The following is a 9,844-nucleotide window of genomic DNA, read 5'->3' as shown; positions in this document are numbered from 1 at the left end:
TGCGAGTAGCGTAGTGAACAGAAAAGCCGAGCGGTTCCGAACGAACGACAAGGTATGAACCAGAGGGTCAAGGCCCCATCGTGTATGAGCCAATTTCTTGTGGAAACTTTGATTTGTGAGTTGCTGTCGGCGTTCGAATCGGGTGACTTACTATTGAAGAAGCATCTCAGCTTCGTCTTTCGTTACCAGGCCAACATCTATCGGATCAAGACCTGGGCCCTGGTCCAAGTGTGCCTTTGTAGGCAAGAAGAAGTGATGCACATCAAGGTAAGCACTCTGTTCGCTGCCATTGAATTTGCCGTCTGGGCTTGAGATGCTTGGGTCATATGATTGTGGCGTAGCAATACGCAGATCAGATGCGCGAGCGAGAAGTTGAAGTGGATTTTCAACATCTTCGACAGCAAGCTGATCATCACTAGAAGTGCTAGCGATATCTTTTGCTGATACATGCGCATGCACATGCGCATCTGATGCAGGCGACGTATCTGCTTCACGACTTGAACCCTCATCTCTTTGCGCCTCATTCAAAAGCTGTTGTAATTGTTGCAGCGTGCTTTGACTGGTGAATGCATCTGACTTGCGCTTCTTAATGGCCTCCTCGACTTGGTAAATCGCCTTCTCCAATCCGGAGCGTTTGCTGACGCTGTTAGCTCCGTGGATCTCCGGGGAACCAGACCTTACTTTTTTACGCCCTTCTGCCTGCCAATATGGAATTCCGGAATTACACATTCAAGCTTTTGTAGCGAGCAACGCTCACACACGGGCGCACCTTCCTCGCGACGACATTTAATTTTGCTCTTACGGCAATTAAGACAGGCCGCTTGTTTGACGTTCATGCCTCTGGGAGATTTGTGGTTGTATATTTTGTGTACAAAATAGGTTGGGAGCCTCCAGCATCGTGTGACTGGTCGTTGGATGTATTCCGGGACGTCCGCTAGTCTAGCTTGGCTATCATGTCTTCACTGAACCAGGAGGAAATTTAGGGGCGAATTGGAGAATTACAAAAGCAAATGCATACGAAGTTGGAGCTAAATGTATCGAAAAGGTCTAGGGGATCGTGGAGCTGATCTAAAAGACATGTCTAGCTGGAAGGTCATGCCACCGAGCCGGTTCGGCGCTAGTGGACCCTGATCTCAAGCGTCGACTTCCGCAGTACCCTCGGTTGACTCACGTGCTTTAGATTGTACTATAACAGACACGTTTATTATCTACAGTCTACAGGGCATGAATCTCATCTCATCTCGTACCACCCGAGGTATTCAACATGACAACAAAAATTGTACTAAAAGAGATAAAGTCTATTCTGGCCAGATGAAGCGAAGACGGCACGGGCGCCAATGGAAGCACACGGGTACATGTTGCCCCGCAACATGCTAGTCTATAGCTTACTGTCATTCTGCTTCAGCCGTACAAGTCCCTGTACATGTCAGTGAAATCATCTGTGGCACGTGGACGAAGATGCTTACCTCTTGGACGCAGCTTGCTATGAGTGTCCCATCCTGCGTGTACATCCTTTGAAATACAAGGCCACGACCATCACCTGCCCAAGGCGTCTCCATTTCGGTGAAGATCCACTCATCTGCTCGGAAGCTACGAGGGTTATGGAAGTAGATTGTATGATCCAGGCTAACCATCATGCCGATCTCTGGCATCGGGTTAGGAGCAACATCGGCAATGTCCTCGCCATTCTTCAAACGTCGTATGCGTTCCATGTCGGCAGCGTCAAATTTCTGGCGCTTCAGCTCGGCGTCATCCATCTCTAACAGCTTCTTGAGAACGTCCTCGTCGATGCTCGACTTTGCCCTGTTCTTGCGTTCGGTCGAGTAGCGCCATAGCTTGTGGGTGCGTGCGACGGTGCCGATGAAGTAGCTATCACTCATGTAGGCGATTGCACTGAGGTGGGCTTCGTGGCCACCGGCGGGGGAGATGCGACCGCGTGCACGCATCCATTGGCGGCATTTTTTGGTGTGGGGCTTATCCGAGTCGTCTGGTCAAGGTCAGATTGAGAAGACTGGATTGACATGTGAAGATAGTTACCATTTTCAATTGGCAACCTCTGGCTTTGGAAAGGAGTAAGATCGGTGTGGGCTTCTTGGTCGTCAAGATCCTCAATAGGTCCCGGCACGTCGGGCATTGGGTAAGCATGCTCGACCTTTTTCGCTCCTCCACTGTTCTGTTTCACAAAACTCATAGTCGTGGTAAATATAACTCTGCCGCGTTGCCGCGCCTGTACGGTCCTCGTTGCGTACGACTTTCCTGACCTCACCCTCTCTACGTGGTATATGATGGGAATCTCTGCATTTCCGGCAAGCACAAAGTAGCAGTGCATCGAGTGTACGGTAAAGTCTGGATCGACCGTCTTTTGCGCCGCACTCAGCGTCTGCGCAATAGCGGCGCCCCCAAAGATTCCACGCGCACCCGGTGGATGCCATAGTGGGCGCGTGTTGGTGAAGAGGTTTGGGTCGATGTCGGAAAGTGATGTCAGTTCCAAAACGCTCTCCATATCAGATTGCGAAGGGTCGGCGGGTGGAGGTCTGATGAGCGTGGCCATGGTGTTGAATATGTCGAGAATGAAAATGAATGTCTACAGAAACAGATGACGGAGACGTCAGATATGATATAGGCTAGGGGAGCCGGCAAGGACGTTCTGAACAGTCTTCACCCTCGGACGCGTTCCGGCGCATGATCCAAGCATCCCGAGCCGAGGCACATGCTGATGGCTTGTCAGGCACAACAGCATCTGCTGACTAACGCAGCCGTCGGCGGTCCAAGACCAGCAAGGAAGAACAATAGAGACATGGTGCCAAGCGAGAAAGCGGCTCCTCTGGGGTAAAAACGTCATACTGTCGGCTGCTGAAGCTGACGGCCTGCGCGTACCTGACAGTCTGACCTGCCTGAAGCCAATGTACGCCTTCGCACACTCATTGGCTATCCTCGACGCGCGCATTTGCCTGGATGAAAGGCGACGACATTGATTGTAAAGACGGTGTATCCTGTTGACTTGAGCTTGACATGTCGCCGACGGCCACGGCATAGTGAAGTCTGTCCACTCTAGTCTACACCGCGTCTGCTCCGTCCAACTGCACCGGCACCTCCGCCGCGGAACGACACCATGACCGATACGAACCCTGAGTTGCAGGCGAAGCTGCAAGAGTTGGACCACGAGCTCGAGGAAGGCGACATTACACAAAAGGGGTTGGTAGCCGTTCCTTCACATATACGCCCGCTGTTGCTGTTGTTGTCATTGTCGCCATTGCCGTCGCATCATCTACGCCCACGTGCGCTAACGAGTAGCACAGTTACGAGAAACGGCGAACCGTCTTACTTTCGCAGTATCTGGGTCCTTCCTTCTCGGCGCAACTACAGAGCGACCTGCGCCACCAGAGCCCTGCCCAAAGCGATGGTTCCGGCTCCCGTACTGCATCGCTCGCCGCCCTCTCTGGCCCTGGCCAACAACAGCCCCAACCGCCACATATTGAACTCCCGCGCCCAGAATCCCACCATGAGGGCTCAGCGGGGACGTCAATGCATTATGCGAGCTCGTCAACGAGCACCGCCGGCACTTCACAGTACATGGCATATCCGCCCAGTCAGGTGGGGCGCTTTCAAGAGAAGCAGCTAGGCCTGAGGACCCCGTCCCTGCAGCGCAATGCCTCTCAGTTGTCCCAGGGCAGTGAGACTTTTATACCGCGACCGCAGACGCCCGAGTACAACTACTCGCGCGAGCCCACAATGATGGGTAATTACGCCTTCAACCCGGATACCCAGCAGGGCGGCTTCGACGGCACATATGGCTCTCCAGGTGAGGCCAGCAGGAGGAGTACGATGTTGGATGTCAACCAGGGTTATTTCTCAGACTTCACTGGCCAGCAGATGCAAGATCACCGCGACTCATATGGCGGCCCGAATCGATACTCGTCTGGCGATGCCTTTTCCCCCACTGCCGCGATACCGCCCCCCATGATGCATCCGAGCGATCTCCCTGGAGGCGCTGCTGAGACCATGATGCCTCTAGAGCCCCGCGACCTCCCCTTTGACGTATACGACCCGCACAACCACAATGTCAAAATGTCAAAATTTGACAACATCGGAGCCGTCCTTCGCCATCGCGGTCGCACGCAGCCAAGATCTACTGCTTTCTGGGTGCTCGACTCGAAAGGCAAGGAGACGGCATCCATCACTTGGGAGAAGGTGGCGAGTCGAGCCGAAAAGGTTGCAAAGGTCATTAGAGACAAGAGCAATCTATACCGGGGCGACCGCGTGGCGCTTGTGTATAGGGACACGGAGATTATCGAGTTCGTGGTAGCGCTAATGGGTTGCTTCATCGCGGGCGTTGTGGCCGTACCCATCAATAGCGTTGACGACTACCAGAAGCTCATTCTCCTCTTGACCACCACCCAAGCACATCTCGCCTTGACTACCGATAACAATCTTAAAGCCTTCCACCGTGACATTAGTCAGAATCGACTCAAGTGGCCGAGTGGAGTCGAATGGTGGAAAACGAACGAGTTTGGCAGCTATCACCCCAAGAAGCACGACGATACTCCAGCGTTGCAAGTGCCCGAGGTTGCATATATCGAGTTTTCGCGAGCACCCACCGGTGACTTGCGTGGTGTCGTTCTCAGCCATCGCACCATCATGCACCAGATGGCGTGCATTAGTGCCATGATTACCACGATACCATCCAACACCCAGAGTCAAGACACTTTCAGCAGTAACCTGCGGGACGCACAGGGCAAGTTTGTTGCACCCGCACAAACCAGAACACCGACCGAGGTGATTCTTTCCTACCTCGACCCACGTGAGAGCGCCGGTCTTATCTTGAGTATTCTCTTCGCTGTATACGGTGGGCATACGACTGTGTGGCTTGAGACAGCAACCATGGAGACCCCCGGTTTATATGCACACCTCATCACCAAGTACAAATCCAACATATTGATTGCTGACTACCCGGGCCTCAAGCGTGCGGCGTACAACTACCAACAGGATCCCATGGCTACCAGGAACTTCAAGAAGAACACGGAACCCAACTTTGCCACGGTCAAGATATGCTTGATAGATACGCTCACGGTCGACTGCGAATTTCACGAGATTCTGGGAGATCGATATTTCCGACCGCTCAGGAACCCCAGAGCGCGAGAGTTGATTGCGCCAATGCTATGTCTTCCCGAACATGGCGGCATGATCATCTCAGTCCGTGATTGGTTAGGTGGAGAAGAACGCATGGGATGTCCGTTGAGCATAGCACTGCAGGAATCTGACGATGAAGATGAGGCCGAAGACAAAGGTGCAGCGGCGATTGGTTACTCTAGTCTTATCGGTGGCGGTACAACAAGCAATACCAAGGAGAAGAAAAAGAAGGGTCCGACAGAGTTGACCGAGATATTGCTAGACAAGGAAGCGCTCAAGATGAACGATGTTGTGGTGCTTGCAATAGGAGAAGAGGCTAGTAAACGTGCGAATGAGCCCGGCACAATGCGAGTTGGCGCTTTTGGATACCCAATACCAGATGCGACGCTAGCCGTCGTAGATCCAGAGACGAATCTCCTGTGTTCACCCTACTCGATTGGAGAGATTTGGGTAGACTCACCTTCATTGTCTGGTGGTTTCTGGCAATTGCAGAAGCACACTGAAACCATATTCCACGCCCGCCCATACCGCTTTGTGGAGGGCAGTCCTACCCCGCAGTTGCTTGAGCTTGAGTTTCTCCGAACTGGCTTACTCGGATTCGTCGTAGAGGGCAAGGTGTTTATCCTTGGTCTCTACGAAGACCGCATCAGGCAGCGCGTTGAATGGGTCGAGCATGGTCAACTGGAAGCTGAACACAGATACTTTTTCGTGCAGCACCTCGTCACCAGTATCATGAAGGCCGTTCCCAAGATCTACGACTGGTAAGTGTACTCATGCTTTAGGTGAGCGTTCTAACACCATGTAGCTCGTCCTTCGACTCGTACGTCAATGGCGAATACCTGCCCATCATTCTCATCGAGACACAGGCTGCATCAACAGCCCCTACCAATCCTGGTGGACCGCCACAACAACTCGATATTCCCTTCTTAGATTCACTGTCTGAGCGATGCATGGAAGTGCTGTATCAAGAACACCATCTACGAGTATACTGCGTCATGATCACAGCACCGAACACATTACCACGAGTTGTTAAGAACGGTCGACGAGAAATTGGTAACATGCTTTGTCGGAGAGAATTTGATAACGGCTCATTACCTTGTGTCCACGTCAAGTTTGGTGTTGAGAGATCAGTTCTCAACATCGCGTTGGGTGATGACCCTTCCGGAGGCATGTGGTCATTTGAAGCGTCGATGGCGCGTCAGCAGTTCTTGATGCTCCAAGACAAGCAGTATTCTGGAGTAGATCACCGCGAAGTCGTCATCGATGACAGAACATCGACACCTCTCAACCAATTCTCAAACATTCACGACCTCATGCAATGGCGTGTATCACGGCAGGCTGAAGAGCTCGCATATTGCACAGTCGATGGTCGAGGCAAAGAAGGCAAGGGCGTCAACTGGAAGAAGTTCGACCAGAAAGTCGCGGGTGTCGCAATGTACCTGAAGAACAAGGTCAAAGTGCAAACCGGTGATCATCTGCTTCTGATGTACACGCACTCGGAAGACTTTGTGTATGCGGTACATGCATGCTTTGTGCTTGGCGCTGTATGCATACCAATGGCGCCAATTGACCAGAACCGATTGAATGAGGACGCACCTGCATTGCTGCACATCATTGCAGACTTCAAGGTCAAGGCCATCCTCGTCAACGCCGATGTGGATCATCTCATGAAGGTCAAGCAAGTATCGCAGCATATCAAACAATCAGCAGCCATCCTAAAGATTAACGTGCCGCACACCTACAACACAACCAAGCCACCTAAGCAGTCGAGTGGTTGTCGGGATCTCAAGCTCACAATACGACCTGCATGGGTACAGCCCGGTTTCCCAGTTCTTGTATGGACATACTGGACTCCAGATCAACGCCGCATAGCAGTACAACTAGGCCATACCCAGATCATGGCACTAGGCAAGGTCCAGAAGGAGACTTGTCAAATGACAAGTACAAGGCCAGTCCTCGGATGTGTACGAAGTACGATCGGACTTGGCTTCATTCACACCTGCATCATGGGCATCTTCCTTGCCGCACCCACTTACCTCGTATCGCCTGTCGACTTTGCACAAAATCCAAACATACTCTTCCAAACGTTGTCAAGATACAAGATCAAGGATGCGTACGCGACCAGTCAAATGCTTGACCACGCTATTGCGCGTGGGGCTGGAAAGAACATGGCTCTACACGAACTCAAGAATCTCATGATTGCAACTGATGGTCGGCCGCGCGTTGATGTTTACTCAAGAGTACGGGTACACTTTTCACCAGCAAGCTTGGACCGGACGGCGATTAACACAGTCTACTCTCATGTGCTCAACCCAATGGTAGCATCGCGATCATACATGTGTATCGAGCCAATAGAACTACATCTCGATGTCAACGCTCTTCGAAGAGGTCTGATCATGCCCGTCGACCCAGATACCGAGCCGGGTGCCCTGATGGTTCAGGATTCTGGCATGGTGCCAGTTTCCACACAAATAGCAATTGTGAACCCAGAGACGAACCAGCTTTGCTTGGTGGGCGAGTATGGTGAGATCTGGGTGCAATCCGAAGCGAACGCGTACAGCTTCTACATGTCGAAGGAACGGTTGGATGCCCAACGCTTCAACGGTAGGACTATTGATGGAGATCCAAACGTGCGCTATGTCCGTACTGGAGATTTGGGTTTCTTACACAACGTCACTCGGCCTATTGGACCTAATGGCGCTCCCGTTGATATGCAGGTACTCTTTGTTCTCGGAAGTATCGGTGATACTTTTGAAGTCAACGGACTGAACCACTTTTCCATGGATATTGAGCAGTCTGTCGAACGCTGTCACCGGAATATTGTGCCTGGTGGCTGGTACGTTTCCCACTTTCTCGAGCTTTACTTTTACTAACACAATGCAGTGCCGTATTTCAAGCAGGTGGTCTTGTAGTCATTGTGGTGGAGATTTTCCGACGCAACTTCCTCGCAAGCATGGTCCCCGTAATTGTCAACGCCATCCTAAACGAACACCAACTTGTCATCGACATAGTTTCGTTTGTACAAAAGGGTGATTTCCACCGGTCACGATTGGGCGAAAAGCAACGACACAAGATCTTAGCCGGGTGGGTAACGAGAAAAATGCGTTCAATCGCACAATACAGCATCCGCGATCCAAACGGTTCAGATGCACACATGATCAGCGAAGAGCCAGGCGCCGGACGGGCAAGTATGGGAAGCATGATGGGCATGGGCAGAATGGGGCCATCAAGTCTAAAAGCAAACTCAACACGAGCACCAAGCTTACTAGGCATGACGACCACAATGAATAGCCTGTCGCTATCACAACACCAGCAGCAACAGCAAAACATGACACCACCACCAGGTCAGCAACCACTATACCACGGTCAAAGCATCCCCGAAAACGCACCACCAGGCCAAAACCACGGGATAGAACTCCACGACCCAAGCGACCGCACCCCAACAGACAACCGCCACTCCTTCCTCCCCGACTTGCGTATCCACCAAGCCGGTCCAACAGACTACTTGCCGCTCGAGCACGCCGGCGCCTTTCCCGATGAATCTGGCGCTCACCAGCCGGGTAACTACCAAAACACCTACCACCCCCAGCAACAACAGCAGCACTCCAACAGCATGAGCGGCGGCGGTGCACCCGTCCCAGACGTCCTCCGCCCCGGCCCCACAGACGAACATAACAACAGTGGTACATGGCATACCCGCGACTTCTACACCGACAACAACAACAACAACAACAACAACAACACGTCCTACCACTCATACGATAACCCAGACCAGCAACAGCAACAAACCTGGACAATGGATAGCCAAAGCTACAACAATGGCGCTGGCGGCGACCAACAAGGTCTCGACCGCTACGTAACCAACGGCTCGTCGTTTGATAGCAGGGACGAAGGCGGGTATGGCGGTGGCGGCGGTGGCGGTGGTCTCCGCGTTGCGAACCGTGATTCTACGGAGAGTGAGAGCGCGGATGAGGGGTGGAGGCGTGATGTACTTGCGCAAATGAATTTCGCTGGTGGGCCGCAGGGGCAGGGTGGGGTAGTGGTGGGGCTGGGGCTGGGGGAGTCGTGGGGGTAGATGTGTTGATGTGATGTGATGGAGATGTTTGGTGGGAAGGGAAGGAAGGGAGGCGGATGGGGAGGAAAGGGGAAGTGAAGGGAGAGGGGTTTTTTGTCTAGAGAGATGGAGATGCAGGGTAACGAGACGAGCGTTTATGTGGAATGTGAACTGTGGAATGCATTTATGGCGTGCGTATGTTTTGTGCATATCGTGTTCTCTCAAGACTCTTCTTTTTGAAAATATGTCTCTTTGCTTAGTTGTGTATGGGTGTATGGTGTGACTTGTTCACACTTTCTACTGGTATATTCAGCCTGTTTCTCGCCGTGATATAGCGGGATTGTGGGTTGTACACATGGCCCTCTGGTGAAGTTGGGATAACAATAACTATTTAAAGTTATTAAACACACGCTGGGGTTACTCTCGTCGATTTAATGTACAATTCAATGTTGTGACTGCACTACACTCTTTACGGCGTCGATTGGAGAATGAGCGGTGAGTGATGATACGAGTATGCAGAGAGTGAGAAGGCATATGGCGACAAGAATGCAAAAATAGACGCAAATGTTTGTGAGGTTGAAATCTTAGGGCACGAGCGTGTAATTTAGAAAAGTGATTATCTGGGAGTATCTAATGAACGGAGGGCGCTTAGAGGCTTGA

General features: G+C 52.0%; 2 protein-coding genes across 2 annotated transcripts; one reads left to right on the top strand and one right to left on the bottom strand.

Annotated features, from left to right (window-relative positions):
• Positions 1-1,378: 1,378 nt before the first annotated feature.
• On the bottom strand, positions 1,379-2,551 carry PtrM4_075520 (TesB, Acyl-CoA thioesterase; the record flags this gene model as incomplete). The annotated part of the gene is made up of 3 exons (XM_066106192.1): positions 1,379-1,417; positions 1,467-1,987; positions 2,038-2,551. 3 exons carry the CDS (start codon positions 2,549-2,551, stop codon positions 1,379-1,381), a joined length of 1,074 nt encoding a protein of 357 aa, XP_065963130.1.
• Positions 2,552-3,112: 561 nt separating this feature from the next.
• On the top strand, positions 3,113-9,844 carry PtrM4_075510 (CaiC, Acyl-CoA synthetase (AMP-forming)-AMP-acid ligase II; the record flags this gene model as incomplete). Its single annotated transcript, XM_066106191.1, has 7 exons — positions 3,113-3,195; positions 3,300-5,891; positions 5,936-7,966; positions 8,014-8,214; positions 8,503-8,813; positions 8,901-9,143; positions 9,837-9,844. 7 exons carry the CDS (start codon positions 3,113-3,115, stop codon positions 9,842-9,844), a joined length of 5,469 nt encoding a protein of 1,822 aa, XP_065963129.1.

Source organism: Pyrenophora tritici-repentis, chromosome 3, assembly GCF_003171515.1.
Source record: "Pyrenophora tritici-repentis strain M4 chromosome 3, whole genome shotgun sequence".
Lineage (NCBI taxonomy): Eukaryota > Fungi > Ascomycota > Dothideomycetes > Pleosporales > Pleosporaceae > Pyrenophora > Pyrenophora tritici-repentis.
This window is presented reverse-complemented; position numbering and strand designations above follow the sequence as displayed.